General features: G+C 43.6%; 1 protein-coding gene across 4 annotated transcripts; it reads left to right on the top strand.

Moving 5' to 3' along the window:
* The first annotated feature begins 361 nt into the window (after positions 1-361).
* On the top strand, positions 362-18,592 carry nsd1b (nuclear receptor binding SET domain protein 1b). 4 transcript variants are annotated; one of them, XM_055514538.1, is made up of 25 exons: positions 362-376; positions 1,706-1,796; positions 3,547-4,442; positions 5,187-5,325; positions 5,888-6,060; positions 6,234-9,237; positions 10,194-10,306; positions 10,442-10,697; positions 10,861-10,961; positions 11,135-11,177; positions 11,304-11,599; positions 11,696-11,833; positions 11,977-12,100; positions 12,187-12,387; positions 12,462-12,641; positions 12,760-12,916; positions 13,176-13,381; positions 13,496-13,608; positions 13,896-14,042; positions 14,234-14,356; positions 14,515-14,631; positions 14,894-15,035; positions 15,203-15,309; positions 15,826-16,027; positions 16,389-18,592. In XM_055514538.1, the coding sequence occupies exons 3-25, from the start codon at positions 3,564-3,566 to the stop codon at positions 17,078-17,080; spliced, it is 7,653 nt and encodes a 2,550-aa protein (XP_055370513.1). In that variant the 5' UTR covers positions 362-376; positions 1,706-1,796; positions 3,547-3,563; the 3' UTR covers positions 17,081-18,592. The 4 variants fall into 4 exon arrangements, with proteins under 4 accessions (XP_055370513.1, XP_055370511.1, XP_029028601.1 ...); XM_055514536.1 differs by lacking the exon at positions 362-376 and having other exon boundaries at positions 1,475-1,796; XM_029172768.2 differs by lacking the exons at positions 362-376; positions 1,706-1,796 and adding an exon at positions 2,108-2,625.
* The last annotated feature ends 172 nt before the right edge of the window (positions 18,593-18,764 follow it).

Raw genomic sequence — 18,764 nt, 5'->3', positions numbered from 1 at the left:
CATGTGAGAAATGTCTAGTCCTGTAATGACTGTGAGCTCTCTGACTCTAATGTTACCAGAGGAGAGGCCAGAGAGAAAAAAAGCAGTTATAATCAGTTCCTTGTATGACTTTAGTAACTTAAATTACTCATCGATGTTATTTTTGCATGTACTGCATATTCAGCATACTCAAACACAAAAATGATGATGAGGACCAGCTACGGTGGGACAGTCCCACTGTAAAGTGGAACCCAGAACCATGCATCCACATGTAAGTGATATTAGTCAGAATTTGGTAAAACAAACATTGGACTTTGAATAACAGACAAAGTTTTGGCAACCGCAACAGGATGAAGATCCAAATGGATGATTATGCTGCTCTGTAACTGCTGTACAGGTAAAAAAATGCAACAGTTTAGTCACAAGATTATCTCATAATAGTGCCGATACATTAATGTTTTCCTGTTCGAATGGCCATGAACTCATGTCAGATTAAATGTAAAATACTGCAGTAAAAACAGCTGTCCAATAAATATATATATATATTGTAAGTATTACTGGGGCACTTACACTATAACTGTATATTTATTAAAGTTCTAAGTCGTACAAAATCGTGTTTCATCAAGAGGAAAGTGATTAGACTAAATAAAACCACGTATTAGGAGCCTATTGATGACGCATGGACCTGTCATGCGCCACGCCGCCGACCCGCGGCGCTGTTCTGCGCTGCGCAAAGCCGAAGCAGGCCCGGTCATGTGTGCCTGTCTGTCTCACCTCTTCTCTCCTGTCTGTCTCCGCGAGTCTCTCTCTCTCTCCCTACGTTTCTCACCAAACTCACCCTGCGAAGATCGAGGATTAAACCTGAAATCCACCCAAACCCCGTCCGTGTTTCCTTCTCGGTGTAATACGCAAGCAAACCCCGGGGATTTCCAGCGTTTTCTGGGGAGAACGCAAAATGCTTTTCTCAGATCAGCCTTTGAGAGACGTGTTCCTGTCTCTGGGCTGGGCGATGACCCGGTCGAATCGAACCATAATATCTTCGCAGTCTCACTCAGGGGATAAAGGTGTCTGCTGCCTTACGGCCGTGTCGGTCATAAGCACGTTTCCCACGTCGGCACCCGTGACAAGTGCTTAGTGAGTGTGCGTGGGGGGGGCATTTTTACAGCCCCGCAGCACCTCTGTCCTCCGCCGTGTGTCACATGACGTGGGTTCTCTAATCCCACAGACCTATACATTGTCCCCCCACGGAATGAAACACACACAGGCAAAAAATCTCGCACGTCTTCCATCCCAGCGCAGCCTCGCCGGCCGAAAGCTGCACTTCTTCTGCTTTCACTCCTCCGTCACTAAAAGGGGGGAAAAAAACAGAGCCGTTCGCGTGTTTTGTCTTTATAAGCACACAAACAGCACGCAAGTGAGCCCGGCCAGCGCCGTGAAACGCCGCTTTTGCCGTGAGACATGCGTTTGGCACACACACACCCAGGGATGAACGAGTCCCGGTCGCCCGGTCGAGGCAGAAGCGCTCGTGCTGTAGGAGAGTGACTTTGGGAGGCACGTGTAGTGAAAACGTCCATATCGTGGCATGGGTGATTCGGGTCTGAACCTACAGAAACCCGTCCAGAGCCCGAGAGAGGGGCGCTTTGTGGCTCCGTTTCTCGGTGGCTGGATGAACTTTATATCGAGCATATATTAACACTTTGTGGCCTGTTTTTTTTTCTCCTCCAAGGCAGGAGGACTCCATTTTGAAGGGACCGGGTGAGCAGCCAGAGACTGCACAGCAACTCGTCTCAGGAAAGGAAGCCCATCTGTTTTTCCGGGTAGCCTGCCGCACCATCTCCCTGCTTTTCAGGCGTGTTGGTGGACATTTTTCTTCCTTCAGTCATTTTATTATTTTTTTTTTTTTACTGACTTTGTTTTTTTGTAATCTCCAGGCGCGTGCGTGCTGCCCAAGTGCGTGTCGGGGTGGTGATGGTGTAGAAGATGCCAGTTGTTGGCACAAGTTTGGCACGTGACATGTCATTGGTGATGGCGACGGCAGCCTGGTTTAGGTTAATAATTGGCGCTTGTAATTAGGGGAGGGGCGGGGCGACTTTTTTGGGGGAGTAGGGGGGGGCGCCGCGCGACGGACCGGGGTGCGTTGGGTGTCTGTCAGCGCAGATCTGTCTTTCTTATTTCCGTTAAGGGAGATTTACGGCCCCTTCTGCGCCTGACGCCGTGGACCGGCTGGGGAGGGAGGTAGCGGTGACGACTGGCAGTGCGCACAGCAGAGAGAGGCTGACTTTCAAGGGGCAGGCAGAGTCTGCGGGCAGGAAACAGTTCTTCAACAGAGCCCAAATGCAAAGCCTGGGAATTGTAAAGTTGTAGTTTATCACAAACAAAAGGGGGAGTGTCGCTGGTGGAGCGAGACGCGCCTGGATTTCTATTCCAGGGGCCGCTGGACCAGGCTTTAGCGCATGTAGAGGAGGAGGGAGGAGGAGGAGGAGGGAGGTGGAGGGGGAGTGAGCGAGTACGTTTCACAGGATCCAGGCCTAGTAGTACTGCCGCCGGGACTCTCCTCATCCGCTTTCAAAAAATCGGAAATTAGCACATTTAGACGCCAAAATGAACGGGTTGGGGGTCAGCTTTGCGGTGGCCGACAACGGAATGGTAAGATTCTCGCGGCAGAGCGCGTGTCATTTGCCGTTTTCTCCGTGATTTTGCTGTTTGATGCACATAGCCCGCATCTGTCAGGGGGGGGGGAGCCCGTGGAAGTGTGTGTATGTGGAGGTGAACTTGTTGTGCGTCGACGCCGTTGCATGCTATGGGGCGTCCGTGTTTGTGTCGTGCAGCCACAGAGCCACTGCGAGCCACGGACGACACACGCCGACGAACACACACGCACAAACACACACGTGTAGCTGCACACACCTATACACACCCGCGCGCACAGTGACGCGCGCGCGAGCGGGTCCATTTTATTTCCAGGTCGCGGTTTCAGCGCCGGCGTGTTAGTGTGACGCGGTTTAATAACATTACAGGTTTACAGTGTGTGGATACTGTACGTAGGCTGTGAGTTTATAGGCTGCTGACCTTATTGTGCTTGATGTCATGTTTATCATATCGCGATAATTTTCCTTAAAGCGCTTTCAGTGGGGCTGTGGTGTTTGCGCACGATCTCTTCTAAAATGTCACGTTAGGTCGATCCGCTCGTCGACAGTGAGTGTGTTTACGCGTTTATTTTGATGTAATACGAAGGCACGTTGTGTTGTCGGATGTGATGTCTGGGCTGTGGCTGTCCTGTATCCATTCAAAAATATGTCATTGCGAGCTGTCTCGGTTAACTTTATATTAGCCAATTCAATGTTATGAGACGGTAATGAATAAAAGACGGATTTTAGAAACATACTGTGATGTACAAATAAAATCTAAAGTTTTTTGCTTCTAAGAACACACGTGAACTGTTAGTAATGCATAGGGAAAATATTTGCATAAAAAATAAATTTAATGTTTTCATGTTATCTAAACTGATGGTGATGCTTCAAGTGCCATTGCTACAAGATTTTCACTAATTCTTAATTTTTGTTTCAGGAGGATACGATGCCAGCATGAGTGGGCCTCATCCAGGCCCTAGGAGGAGGACCCATCAGTCCAGTTGCCCTTTGACCCCTGTTTATGACCAGTCTACCCACTCTTGTTCCTCAAGACACCATGACCACAAGATCGGCCTAACCATGTCTGCTGCTGCCTCCTCCCTTAAACATGCTCCAGTCTATGGATTTTCTCAAAGGGACCACCCCTCCTCCTCCCCTCCCTCATCCTATAGTCCTCTCAGGAGGCTTCAACATCTCACCACCATGGTGAGCCAGCCTGACCTGGTCCTGCCAGTGAGGGAGCCAGAGAGAAGCTGGGAATGGGGGACACTGAAAAAGGACAGAGAAACGATGGAGAGGGACCTCCATGCTGATTGCACTAGTAGAGGTTATTCTGGCAGCCAGAATATGAACCGGGAGGAGAATGTCGGTAATTCTTCTGCTGGACAAAAACAAGCCGAAGTCCAAACTGGATGTAGAGATGCACCAGAAGGCAATAATAGCGAACATGTTGGCTCAGAAAAAAAGGCAGAAGGTTGTTTCTCAGGCCCACCTAGCCCAGCCTTTTCCCTCGATAGCAACAGCCCTTTCACCAATGGCTTCCTCCACTTTGAATCCTCTTTATTTGAAGATGATGACAATGAAGAAGTGCGAGAAGTCAGATCACCTATGAAGGACTCGCAGGATAAACATCAGAGTACTGGCAATGTCCTTCAGTCTGCTCCTCAAGACTTAAATTCAAACCCTAAGGATGCAAACATGTTGTCGGCCAAGGTCATTACACGGTCTCAGTCCTCGGGTCAACGCAGGAGATACTGGGATTGTTCGGATGATGAGTGGGAGAGTGATACAGAGCTGTTCTTGTTTGGGGATAGTCCATCACGACATTCAATGGCAAGTTTTAACCTTTTTACCTTAAGTAAGCTAGACGAAACAACCTGCTTGCAAATTTTATAATGAAAAAAAAGCTATCTGGGATAACAGTGCTAATTTAAATGCTACCTCTTGTCATTATGCAAGTTTTTTTGTATAAACCCATCCACCTATAAAGTTACTAACCTCAACTTTAAAACAAAATGTGACAAACATTTAGGGAATTTAGGTTGACTGTTGAAGCATTTCCTAAATGTTGAGCTGTTCTTCTAAAGGCTCCAGTTGGGATTACATCAGAGCAACAGGCAGTATTGGCCCTCTGGCCAGTCCTGCTACATGCCAGCCATAACTCACACCTGCTTTGTGTACCCCACCAGTCTATTTAATCCACTGCCTTCAGAAGTTACTCCACTTCACAGTAAGGTGGATATAGCAGTCATGTTGCAACAGTTTTTCTACTGTGGTTTGTTTTGTGGTATAAACCTATTATTAAACACGAAGTGACGAGTTCAATCTAGGGAAGAGTTAAAGAGGCCTAGACAGGTCAGCCAAGGTAAACAAATCCCCTTACAGTGAGAGATATTGTTCATGGTCAGTTAAATATAGGTTAAAATTACATTTTTAAACTTGTGCTTGTTGTTTGCGATGCACTTTACATCAGTACGCTTATATGTAAAGAATGATGGGCAGGCCTGTAGCTCTGAAACTACAAACTTATTTGCAAGCAGCTAACTTCCATTTGCATTTTCATGTTTTAAATAACAGAACAGCCAGAAGAAAAGGGCTTTGCCACCTGTGAAGTTTTTAGAGGGTGAAGTTGTTTGGGCAAAGTTCGGCCGAAGACCGTGGTGGCCCTGTGAGGTGATCACCGACCCTGTACAGGGAATGTATCACAAAGTGAAAGGTGGGCCTTTGTTGACTTGGTGTAAATTAGCTACTGTATACTGTATGGATCGTCATTCGTGTTTATCTGAGTAAATCTTGGATACAGAGTTTCTGTAAACACTTTCAGAAATGTATAATTATATTTCTTAGGACTGTCTTACAGTATGGTATAATTTGGATATAGATAGATATGGATAGAAAACATGAATACAAAACACTAAATATAGAGAAAACTACATTATACCTTTATCACCCATTAAGTACATGCATGCAGTCATAAGTACTTTGACTTTATACTGTCAAAGTGCTTATTCACTTAATGTCGTTTCTTTGCATTCTATAAAAAGTTTTTGCTGAGTTTTGAGGATCCAGCTTCCTTTTATTTCTGCTGTCTGACAATTATTTTACCAATAAGAATAAATGAATTTCACTGTCTTTTTTCCCTACTAATGATAGTTTTTTATGTTCAAACCTTTCACATCAATATGCACACCTGGATGCACTCTGAATTTCTTGGTAGAATGATGCATCTTTAATTTGTGTGTAATGACAAGGAGTCTTATGTATTGTTATTGTCTTAGAGCCCAGCGATCGTCCATGTCGCCTCTACTATGTCAGGACCTTTGGGGAACCCATGGAGTTTGTGTGGGTGGAGGAAAAAGCCACTCATATTTTTCATGGAGGAGCAGAATTTGAACAGCTCCCCCTAAGGCGTGGGAGGGGGAAGCAACGGGAGCAGAGCTGCAAACACACTGTAATTACTCTTTTATTCATCATTATTATTTCATTGCTTGTATTAAATGTGTTGGTCTAAATCATCTTCATTTCTGGGACATAATTAGATTAGGTAATGTTTCATGCAGAAGAATATGAGACAGCGCCATTTCTGTATGATTAAGTAGTATTTTCCATTACCTTTACCTGCAGATTGCTAAACGTTTTCAGGGCCCTTGGGAATCCAGTGTGGCAGAAGCTGAATCTGTTCTCCGAGACAGACTAAAAACCGCTTCCTCCATTTATTCTTCCTTAAATGATACCTTCCATAACAGTTGCACACCAGAGAGCGAGATCAAGGCCCAACCAACATTTCCTTCCTCCACTTCACCAGAGACAACGCACCTGACAAATGGATCTATTTTATCCCCAGCTATTTCAACCCCAATAAAAACTCCAACAAAACCAAGCACTTTAAAGAAACCATCTGGCAAGAAGAAGCCAAATAAATCATCAAAGGAAAAGAGTAGTAAAAACTCTAAAAAGAATAGCCCTGACCAGTCAAATAGGGACAATGGGGAGTGCCCATATTCTGACCTGGACACAGTGCCTAAGATTCTGTGTCCTAAAGCACTTGAGCGCCAGACTAAGCTAGTTCTGAATCAGCCGTCTGCTGCAGTTGTAAAGGAAGTGAAGAAGCAGCCACCAGAGTTTCAGAGCGGCCTTTGGTTCAGTAAATCAAGCAAAGAGAGGCGACCGAAAACAACCAGTCCAATGCCGGACCGTACTCTCTTTAGTAAAGTGCCCTGTAAGAAAAAGAGCTCATCCCTTAGTAAAAAGATTATGGTTCCCAATGTCTCCACTAATGGTGGACCCAGCGACCAACCAGAAATGTTGGACAAACATAAAACTGTGGTACCCGCTGAAGCAAATCTATCCCTTGAAGATCCGGGACAAGTGACATGCAAAAGCACCCTGGTAGCTATTAGACCTTTCGGTACCCCTGTCAGTCTTGCTGACCAGTCTGAGTTGCCAGACAAGCAGAGGCCCTTGGTCTTGGTTGAGACTTCTGTGCTTCCTGACAAGTGTCAACCCTCAAAGCATGGGCAGATCCACAGCGATACAACGGACACTGTTACTGGTATGCCATCCGAACAGTGTGGTAGCTTAGATGTTAAAACGACGTTAGAGGCCAGTCTGGAAGATGGTTTCAATAACCAATCCATGACCAACCCAGATAAAGTTAAAAGTCTCATACAAACAGACGATCCTCATGTGATTTCTAATAAAAAGGTCAATGTAGTTGACAGGTTGTCTGACCATGCAGAAGAAGAAAATAACATGACTCAATTGTCAAATTTAATTTCTGACACTAGTGATGCATTATCAAAACTAGAAAAGCAGACAAGTTTAGTTTCTGAAAGTCAGCTTTCTTTTGTCAAACTGTCACGCAAAGACATAAAAAGAAAGAAAGTTGTTAACTCTAGTGCAACTATTAGTCCCATTTCAAAACCTGGTTTTACAAAGAATGAAAAGAAAAGAAAAGACAAAAAATCAAATGAAACGTCGTCTAAGCAGTCACACTGTGTGGCTGGCAAGACAGGTGTGTCGAAAGATCAGGCAGAATCCATAAAGGTCTCAGTTAAAAATTTAAAGGCAAACAGTCGGCCTGGAATACTTCTTCTCACGTCTAAATCTACAGAAAGTAAAACGGCTTCCACTGATGAACTAGGTAGCCAAGAAACAGAGAAAACACCAGTCTCAAATGTAACTTGCTCACCGTTGGATCACTCAGACACGTCCGAAGTTAAGAAGACCCCATCCTCTTTACAAACAAGAATGTCTTCTGATCTGTTAGGCAGCTCAGAGCAGAGAGATACTTCTGCCTCTAACACAGCTTTGAATACAACTCAGTCTTCTTCTGGACACAGACATTCAATTTCTAGGAATGCCCATGTTTCCTCTCGGAAACCTAAGAAAATAGGCAAGTATAAGCAAATTTCAAATCAAATGTTACTTCATCAGCCAGCCCACCTCCCTGCAAGCAGTCGGCTGATGACCAGAGCCTTGAAGGCCATGAAGGAGGCAGAGCAGAGGAAGCAGGAAAAAAAGAAAAAAAAGGAGTCCAAGCCAAAAGTATTAAATCCATTAAGAAAAGAAGAGGATGCTGTTTGTCACTCTGCACCTAACAAACCGGACTGCACTAAATCAAAATCCTTTAAACCTCAAAATACTGGTGGTGAGAATGATCCGAACACCTTGTCCAACTGTAGCACCCCCTCTTTGATGCAGTCTGATTCAGCTGACATTGAAATTGTTGTCAAGAGCGAAGACGAAGACCTCTCAATATCCTCAACTCCACCGATGGACTTTATACCGCTTACGTCCAAGGTCATGGCAAAGAATGATCCACTTGCTGATATGTGCTCCACTTCTTCTCTTTCAGCACCTTTTTCTTTTATGAATGCCTTTAAAAATGTCAAAGAGGTATCCTTCCAATCCCTGACAAATGAGGGCAATGGTAAACCAATGTCTTTCAAACCAGACACAAACTACAAATTCAGCACCTTTCTTATGATTCTAAAAGACTTGCATGACACTAGGGAACGAGAGGGGGCCCCTTTGGAGCTGGAGATTGGGCCACCAAGTGCACATGTAAAGGAGGAGCCTTTAGTGATGCCTGGAGAAACTGAACCTGCAATCCAAAATGAACAAGATGAACCTGTTAGTATTTCAAATTCAAGTATGGACAAAATCATAATCCCAAAAAATGTAAACAGTCCAAATAAGATCTCAAAAAGGTCCTATAGCAGAAGAGGGAGCTCTACTGGGGTGAAAAAGAAAGTCAACCGCAAAGTGCCTTCTCGTCCCGCCCGGTCTGGACCTGGCTTCCCAGGAATGGAGTTTTTGCCCGAAGCTGCATCCCTACCAATAGTGGATTCTTCCTCAGGAGTGGATTGCTCATCAGGAGTACAGTCCCTTTTGGATATGCAGGCTGGAATCTGGGAAAGGCCGGCTGGTGGTGACAGCGTGGTTTGGGAAGAGGAGGAAGGCAGGTGGAGCAGACTACATGAGGATCTTCAAAAAGCTGTGTCCTTGGAGCAGCGGGGGTCCGACACTAGACTACACCTGGGACAGCCAAATGGTCTTGTTAAAAACTGCACCGAGAATAACCCAAGCTCGATGCACAACACTGAAGGAGACAAAACTCAAACAAGTAAGAACTGAGTAGTTTAAGATCTGCAACACAAACATGCTCTAAAAGTTAATGAGAGCCTGTCAAAAATTGACTTTTTAGTTACATATTTGTAGATGAATTGAAGAGCATTATCATTATGCAGCAGAGAGGAAATAAGACCAAATACTAAAATTTAGTTGAAGTGTGCATTAAATACTTAACACACAGTTATGATCTACACATTTTACATTCTGTGACTGTCTGAACACATACTTATATACACATAAACACATAAACACATACACATATAGTAAATGCCCACTGTAACTCCAGAACTTGAGAGCATGTCTGCATCCATCTATGCATTAATGGGTACAATGTAAAAAGGGAACAAAGCTAACATAGGCTAAAAATAAGGGTTAAGGTTTAAGTATTCAGGAGACGACTGAACCAAGGGAGTGGGGTGTCCTGCTGTATCATCACTTACATTCAGTGCAGGTGGCCACTCTTAAGGCTTAGACATGCTGCTGCTCTCCTTGCTGATGGGTTTAGAGTAAATGTTGGTTCTACTCACTGATCTACTGTATGTACTGTACTGTATGTGCACAAGCTATCCAATGATGACCATTACAGTACAGATATGCCTGTACACACTGTGCTGTGTAACCCAACACCTCATTCTTACTAGATTAAATATTAAACTAGCTCTCTAGAATCATGACTAGTGAGGTGTTTTGTGTGTCTGTACAGTACAGGGAGGAATCACTAACCTCAAATGATGACAAGATACAAACCTAAAAGCTCATAATACAATAGATGCGCTCAAGTAACCAGCAGGCTAATTTGCCATACTCAAAGCTGCAATTGACCAATTGACTCTTTGTTGAGAATTATTATTTATTAATTTGACTATTGTAAAATATTAGAGTGAAGTGTTAATATTTTATGCAGTCATGCATAACAGAGAAAAATGTTTTGTTGTATATCTTTTTAAGCACATAAACGAATAAGAAAACCAAGCAAGAGGCTGATTGAATGGACTGAAGAGTACGATCAAATTTTCTCCACAAGGAAGAAATCCAAAAAGCCTCTCCAGTCGATTGGAAAGGTAAAAATCAGACAAAGTAAGATCTGTTTTAACTTTGTCTTTTTTATTTTGGTTGTTGTTTATTTTATATCAATTTTAGACACATTGTGGAAAATTTGTGTCAAATTGTGAAATTCTGTTTTTTGTTTCTCTCAGGCAGCCCAACCCATTACCTCTCTGCCTCCCCTGGGGCCAGACCAGAACATCCACGAACACTCAACCTTGAACCTGCTTCCCGAAGTACAGACGCCGCCGCCTGATCACATTGCTGTTCCCACAATACCCTCTGAACTCAACGTTTCTAGCACTGAAAACACATCTCCCCAAGATGCACCAGCGCTTTCCATAGACACACTAACTCCTCCTCCTGAAGTTGAGCTTTCGCTGTCAGAAAGCTTCATCAGAGACAACGGTGAGAAAGCATGTATTAGTATAGTGTGTATACTTCAGTAGGTGTTTAGGTGGAATTCAGTCTTTGTAGTTAAGAAAAGGTTTCAGATTAATAAAACCCTTAACAACAAAGGAATGAGGTCCTATAAAAAGATTCTGTTGTTAAATTCTATTGTCATTCACAGGAAATGCTCCACAGCTGGAGAAGAAACGGAAGAGGAAACCCACTCAGAAGATCCTGGAGTACTGTCTGGAGGCAGAGGCTTCATCAGCCCCCAAGAAGAAGGTACAGCATAGTACAAAACAATCTGTCTGATACAGTAGCTGAACAATGAATTCTGAAGTGTTTTTGATGTGTTTTCAATATTTGTTGTATTTTGTATAATTATTAAAATAAGAATGAAATCTGTAACAATCCTTTCTTTGGCACTTTTAATTATATCATAACAATCCTCTTAGGTCAAAACACTGAAGAGCAATTTAAATCCTGCTCCTCAAGCAGGTTCGTAAACTATCTAATTAATATTTTACCTCAAATCATAGTGAACCTCCTGATAATATAACATCTCTTGTCACTGTATATATGCCGATTAGCCTATTTTAACATTACTCTCTTTATTTTTGCTAGCTGCTGCCAAAACATCCGTCTTGAATCCAGAGTTAGGGCAGCCATCTTTAAAGTCGAGGAGTAAGCACCTCACAGCATCCGCCTCCAAGCCGACAGCCCCGGAGGTTCTAACTTGTACCGCCACGGCCACCGCACATCCTCACAATGACACCGGTCCCAGCTCTCCTGTCACCACCACTCCTGTACCAGCTCCACCTGAACCTGAGCAGGTGGAGACAGAGTCAAAAGATGTAAATGCCCCTGAACCAGAGGACAGCAAGAGTCATGAGCTCCAGAAGGACACATCAGAGCTAGAGGTCAGCCTTGTTTACTTACACATAAAACAAGCAGCACTGTTGATTTTGACATTTACACTTATTAGTTTATAATGTCATAAGTGTTTGTCTTTGAAGGGTGACCCATCTAGCTTGGATCCCAGCTTCCCCTCCGTTAAGGATGACGTGTCGCTTTGTGATGATGCACTTTCACCTGCAAGGAAGATCATAGGGGACCGAGGAGGTCCTGCATCTATGAAGGAGAACATATGTCAGGTATGTTTCCTCATTATGGCCTAATTCACTGATGGAAAATAATTTTAGTTTAAACTTGATAGCCATAACCTTCACTCTGAATAGAATCACTCTAATTAATTCAAATTCATTCATCTCATGCCTTTTTTTAAATATTTACTTAGGTGTGTGAGAAGACAGGGGAGCTGCTGCTCTGTGAGGGTCAGTGCTGTGGAGCCTTTCATCTTCCCTGCATCTCTCTGGCTGAGGCTCCAAAAGGAAAGTTTGTCTGTCCCGAGTGTAAATCAGGTATGTCTGAGTCTAAGCTTCACAAGTTTACAATTTAAAATTTTAATTTTCAAAAACATTTGTAATAACTCCATATTGGTTTCCAGGCATCCATACCTGCTTCGTATGTAAAAAACGCAGTGAGGATGTGCGACGCTGCATGATCCCTGTGTGTGGTAAGTTTTACCATGGGGAGTGCATCACCAACTATGCCCCTACTGCACCTGTGAACCGAAGCTTCCGCTGCTCCATCCACGTCTGTCTCACCTGCTTCATCGCCAACCCCAACAGCTCATCCATCTCTAAAGGTAAAAGGACAGTATGACGTCTCCTTCTACACCTTCTGAACCCACATTCACTAGTTTTGTGTTCTTCTGTCTAGGTCGCCTGGTGCGGTGTGTGCGCTGCCCTGTAGCCTATCATGCTACAGACCTGTGCATGGCAGCAGGCAGCGTTATCCTCTCCAACAACAGCATTATCTGTCCCAATCACTTCACCCCTCGACGTGGCGTCAAGAACCACGAACACGTCAATGTCAGCTGGTGCTTTGTCTGCACAGAAGGTAACATGGAGCAATTTCATTTACTCAACTGCACGATCCCAAAGTGACAAGCAATAAAAAAATTCACCCCAAGAAATTAAACAGTTAGCACAATGCTCCACTTGCTCCTGTGATCCAGGGGGAAGTCTGCTGTGCTGTGAGTCCTGTCCTGCTGCCTTTCACCGAGAGTGTCTGAACATTGAGATGCCTAAAGGCAGCTGGTACTGCAACGACTGCAAGGCTGGGAAGAAACCTCGCTACAAGGACATCCTCTGGGTGAAGGTTGGGCGCTACAGGTCAGTGGAGTCCTGGGGGAACTGTTGACATTTGCTCAGCGTTTTGTTATATCAGTTTTTTTCTCCTTTTTTCAGCATAGTCAGCTCTTTGATGGGATTATTTTCTGGTTATACATTCTTATGTGATTGTCAGCTGAACATCTTTTTGGCTCAGAGAAAATAGGATGTTGTATATGCTAGGGAAATTGGCTAAGTGTCCCTGACCCTGTTATTTGTGTATGTTTGTTGTGGTTGTGTGCTTTTCCACACCTCTGCGAAGGTGGTGGCCAGCAGAGGTCAGCCATCCCAAAACAATCCCAGAGAACATTCAGCGGATGAGGCACGATGTTGGGGAGTTCCCTGTTCACTTCTTTGGCTCCAACGACTACCTGTGGACCTACCAGGCCAGAGTTTTCCCTTATATGGATGTGGATGCCAACAGCAAAGAGAAGATGGGAAAAGGCGTCGATGCCATCTACAAAAAAGGTATCCAATGTGTTCAGCAAAGGCTTGCTTATATATATATATATTAGATTACTACAGGTTTGCTTCACTAACTTCATTTCCATGACTTCTGTACCTGTTGACCTTACTCCTCAGCATTGGAGGAGGCAGCCGTGCGGTTTCGTGAGCTGCAAGCAGAGAAGGAGCTTCGACAACTTCAGGAGGACAGGAAGAATGACAGGAAGCCTCCTCCATACAAACATATCAAGGTCTTGCAATACAATTTAAAGTCTGTATTGAGTCTAAAATGTTGCATTATGCTGATAATTTGAGCTAAACATGATACAATACAGCAAAAGCTTTCTTTTTATTTTGAATTTGAGTTCATTTGAATAAATTTCCTGCCTAATATTTGCACTGCAATTTGTTATAATATTTTTATATTACATTAACAATGACTTGATATATTGACTTAAATAAGTTGAGAAGAGCTAAATACATAATTTCAGACAGAGGGAAGTCTTCATGCTTGTTTGTGTTCCTGTGATTTGTTCAGATGAATAGACCAATTGGAAAGGTTCAGATCTTTACAGCTGACCTATCAGAGATCCCACGCTGTAACTGTAAGGCGACAGATGAGAGCCCGTGTGGGATGGACTCAGAGTGCATCAATCGCATGCTGCTTTACGAATGTCATCCACAGGTACAGAAAAATAGAAATATACTAAATGTAATTGTGAAAGTATTCTTTACAGGACATGTAAAACGCAAACAGATCCTCTATGTGGTCCTTAATTAAGTGTAAAGTACATTATTTCTACAGTGTGGCATGAATACAGTAGGTTCCTACAGTGTGTGGTACAGTCTGATGTGATAATAAGTCTGAACTTACAGGTTTGCCCGGCGGGTGAACGGTGCCTCAACCAGGCATTCACCAAGCGTCAGTACAGCCAGGTGGAAATATTCAGGACCCTGTCCCGAGGCTGGGGCCTTAGATGTGTCCATGACATCAAGAAGGTAACCCATGATTCATACTGCTGCTGATACTGGAACTAGTACTTATTGTGCTACTACCACTGCTGTTTGTCACTAGTTGCTGTGGTTACCATCAGATGGTGCAGGTTTTTAGTGGCTCTAGATTAATTAATGTCTTGTCTCTTGTGCTTTCCTAACAGGGTCATTTTGTGAGTGAGTATGTTGGGGAGGTGATCGATGAGGAGGACTGCAGGTCAAGGATCAGACACGCACAGGAACATGACATCTGTAACTTCTACATGCTAACTCTGGACAAGGTAAAGTTTGAATCTGAGGTGTTGTTAATGTTCTAGTTAACATTTCAGTGGGGGTGGGGCAGCATTTCTTAATTGTTCCCATATTGATCCTCCCCTGCCTCAGATTCCTTAAATAGTTGTCTACACTGTGAATGACTGTTTTACATGCTCTGTATTTCTTTTCAGATCTTCAATTGTGTAAATGAAAAATCTGATGTTAAAAAATGATTATATATGATTAAATATTTTTTTTTACTTTTTTTGTTTTGTTTGTGTGTGTCAGGACCGGATCATTGATGCTGGACCAAAGGGGAACGAGGCTCGCTTTATGAACCACAGCTGTCAGCCAAACTGTGAGACCCAGAAGTGGACTGTGAGCGGGGACACCCGAGTGGGACTGTTTGCGCTCATCGACATTCCTGCAGGTACCTTACATCTCTTACAGCTTGCTTGCCTACATGGATATGTAAAATTCCTCCATAATCCTCCATTTCTACTTTCAGGTGTTCTGCCAGTCTCCAAGTTGATTCTAACCCCCCCCTTTGAATTAGTCAGATCAAGTTTTATCAGTTCTTTGTGTGTCTCTCTTCAGGCACGGAGCTCACCTTCAACTACAACCTAGAGTGTTTAGGAAATGGAAAAACAGTCTGTAAGTGTGGAGCATCAAACTGCAGTGGCTTCCTGGGCGTCAGGCCAAAGGTAGGAATTAAACAGAAGAAGTACAATTCTCCTACTTAGGAATCAAAGTTACAGATTATTTAAATGTCATGTAAACAGGAAATCTCGTTTCCACAATCCATGGCTCCAAGGAGATCATTTCATGGATTACGTGATGGAGAGTTTCCTATTGATGTGTAAATAAGTCAGTTTTCACTGTGTTTTCATTAATGAAGACAGTTTGCACAGCGAGGAGCACTGCATCTCTCTCCTTGATTATCCACCCAGAACACCAATAATCTGGTTACTTGAGTCTATTTAATGCATTGCTCAGTTCCCCAAGCAACCTGGTTCTTCTGGGAAACCTGGGTGCATGTAATTGTACTGATACAGTGCTGAAAACCTGTGGTGCAGTTTTTGAGTTAAAGTGTTGGGAATTTAATTTTCTTTGATCCATTAACATATAAAATTTGGTAAAAGCCTTTTTCATCAAACTCAATGTATATTTGTCTTATGGCTATTAATTAACATTTGTTCATTGCTTGTTCATTCAACCAGAACAACCCTCCATCCGAAGACAAAGGTCGGAAGTCGAAGAGAAGAGGCCACGGCAAGCGGAAGAAAAAGGTGGTTGTCACCAAAGAAAGAGAGGACGAGTGTTTCAGCTGTGGCGATGGAGGACAGATGGTTTCTTGTAAAAGACCTGGATGTCCTAAGGTTTACCATGCTGATTGTCTGAACCTTACCAAGAGGCCTGCAGGTCAGTACAAACCAGGCTGGTTTATTGGTGAGTCTGTTGTCCAACCTGTGTGGATGTAAGTGCTGTTTTTTATAATGCTGATTCTGGACTGGGCCAAGCATCTTTCTCTGTGGAGTTTTCATGTGTGCTTGGACTATGGGTGCTCCAGCTCCCTCATAGTCCAAAGTCAGACATACAGTCAGGTTAATTAGTGACTCTGAATAGGTGTGAGTGTGAATTCTTGTTTGTCTTTTCATCTCTGTGTTGCAAATGATTTTCTCTTGGAGCCAAATAGGGAGTTAAGGTTTGGCCCCAGTAGTTTTGCTCTGTCCAAATTCTTAATGCGGACACATTTTCACGCCTACTATGCTAATTGTTGTAGGTCGTTGGGAATGTCCATGGCACCAATGTGACATATGTGGTAAGGAAGCAGCGTCTTTCTGCGAGATGTGTCCCAGTTCCTACTGTTGCCAGCACCGCGACGGCCTGCTCTTCATCTCCAAGCTGGACGGGAAGCTGTCCTGCAGTGAACACGACCCCTGTGGGCCTGAACCACTGGAGCCAGGTGAAATCCGGGAGTACACACCCGAACCCAGCTCCATGACGTCAGGACTGGGCATGGCAATCATCCCGCCTTCTGCTTCTAACACTACCACCAGTTTAAACCCAGCCACCAGGACGGGGCAGGATATCAGCGCTGGCGCTGGCATGTGTGCTTCTGAGTCATTTCCTGCCTTTTCCATCCCGGTACCTATCACCATTCCTGCTGCATCGCCTCCTCGCACCAGCTCTGATCCTCCCAGCAGCCCACATATGTTCGACCTTCCACACTACTCACCCATCTCCTCATATGAGGAGGAAAGGGATATCTTAGATGATGATGAGGAGGAGGAGGAGGAAGAGGAGCTGTTGGCAGAAGAGGAGGAGGATTTAGTAGAAGAAGGTGAGGTGGATAGGCACAAATCAGATCGTCACAAAGAGGATGGAGAAGCATCAACAGATGAGACAGGGCTGGAATACTTGGAGATCAAAGAAGAGGAGGAAGATGAAACTGAGGAGGAGGACGACGAGTGACATACAGTGCATTATTATTTACAGTGACACTGGATATGGAGGCAGAACAAATCATGTAAAAACTAAACAATAATCACACTACACAGGTGATTCAGCTTGTCCAGTGAGCGAATGGATGTGTGGAAGAATTTGCAGGACAAAACTAAATCAGTATAGAAGTTTATAAATTAAAAAATAAACAGCATAAATACTGTATGGACTAACATGTACATAAACAGACATTACACTATTTATTATTGATTTACATTTGTACTATTGATCATTCCATATTAACGGACCTCGGCAGCGCCTGCTTTAGAGACGGTCACTTTACCCACACTGGTCGGACTTTCATAACAAATGTGACAAAACTGTCTAGGACTGCAACATAAAGCTCGTTATTTACACACCAGTTTCATTCATGTTTGACATTTTGGCCATTTTTGCCTGCTACTTTGTTTTGGTATTTTTTGGTAGTAGTTCAGTGTCATATATGGTGCACCAGCAAGTTGGAGACCTTTTATTGTGTTTCTACACTGACGCTTCCTGTTAGAGTGGGGCTACACTCCTCCGTGAGACACATTACCCCACTTAAACCTCTCCAGGGTTTGGTTGTCCTTTCAGACATGAAAGATTCAATGTGACACAACTGAAATCAGCTTTATCCAGTCCTGATTGCCTGACGCACAGGAGTTGTTCCATCCACTTACTCCAGTCTTGCCTCCATCTCCAGTTCTTCACGCCTCCGATCATTAGATGGTGCGTCGACATCTGAATTCTTCAGGATCAGACCATCTATGAAAATGTGAATGCGCCAGATGATTGGCTACCTGGCGTAACCCATCACTACAACTTTGTGGTTATCATACAGATGTTTAAATGGATGCAGTCAAACACAAACTAACTGTTTTGCAAACTGATATATTTAGTGTTGGGCTCAGAATAATCATGTCAGGGTGGGAAAGACAGAAAGGAAGTATTGGCCATCAGTGGAAAAACTGTCTAAGCGCCTGAAGCTGGTGCAGTAAAAAGAGCAACACTAAACACTCAGTGTTTCCCCTGTGGCTGCTATGAGTCTGGATGCAGAGCGACTACAATGTTTTCTCTAGTGTTTATGCTGTTTATATTCTTCTCTGTTACGCACAAACGATGACGGTGGTGGAGAGTTGGGGTCATCGCATTCCCTCTCCTCTATCTATTGAGGGGGAACGAGTCTTCAACTGAACAATGAAAATGAAGGACCCCTGCCATGATGCTTGCACTTCAGTATGTGTTTTTTGCCATGTGTGTTTCGCTGTCTTCACGCCTATATTATTGTCTGTGTGTTATCTGCCAAGGCCTTAGTGTATTTCATTGGAGATATTTTTAAGGAATGGTTTGGTGCCCGTGAGAGAGAACATTTCCCTAGTGATGCCTTTTTACAGTTGCCCAATAAGACGTGTTTCATTCCAGTTTAATTATGACCTGTTAGATATCAGCCATTGACCTGTTCAAACAACTGCTATATAAATATATAAGAATAAGTCAAAATAAGCACTTTGTACTGGCCTCAATCATTTTTCACACAACATACTGTTTATCTGTGCATTTCTAAAATTAAGCCACATTGTACAATATATAATCTTTTATAGCATCTATTAAATTATTTTGGTTGGTCAGACATTTTTAAATCCTATTTGTATTGGTTTACATTCACTTATTTGAA

The sequence above is a fragment of the Betta splendens genome, chromosome 14, assembly GCF_900634795.4.
Source record: "Betta splendens chromosome 14, fBetSpl5.4, whole genome shotgun sequence".
Classification (NCBI taxonomy): Eukaryota; Metazoa; Chordata; class Actinopteri; order Anabantiformes; family Osphronemidae; genus Betta; species Betta splendens.
The sequence above is the reverse complement of the archived record's forward strand: the minus strand, read 5'-3'. Positions and strand labels throughout refer to the sequence as shown.

What these genes read in the sequence shown, in the direction of transcription:
- nsd1b (XM_055514538.1), top strand. Translation starts at nt 3,564, where the DNA reads ATGAGTGGGCCTCATCCAGGCCCTAGGAGGAGGACCCATCAGTCCAGT. An exon ending in GTCCATCACGACATTCAATG is followed by an intron (nt 4,443 to 5,186) that starts GCAAGTTTTAAC and finishes TTTAAATAACAG; the next exon opens with AACAGCCAGAAGAAAAGGGC. An exon ending in AATGTATCACAAAGTGAAAG is followed by an intron (nt 5,326 to 5,887) that starts GTGGGCCTTTGT and finishes TTATTGTCTTAG; the next exon opens with AGCCCAGCGATCGTCCATGT.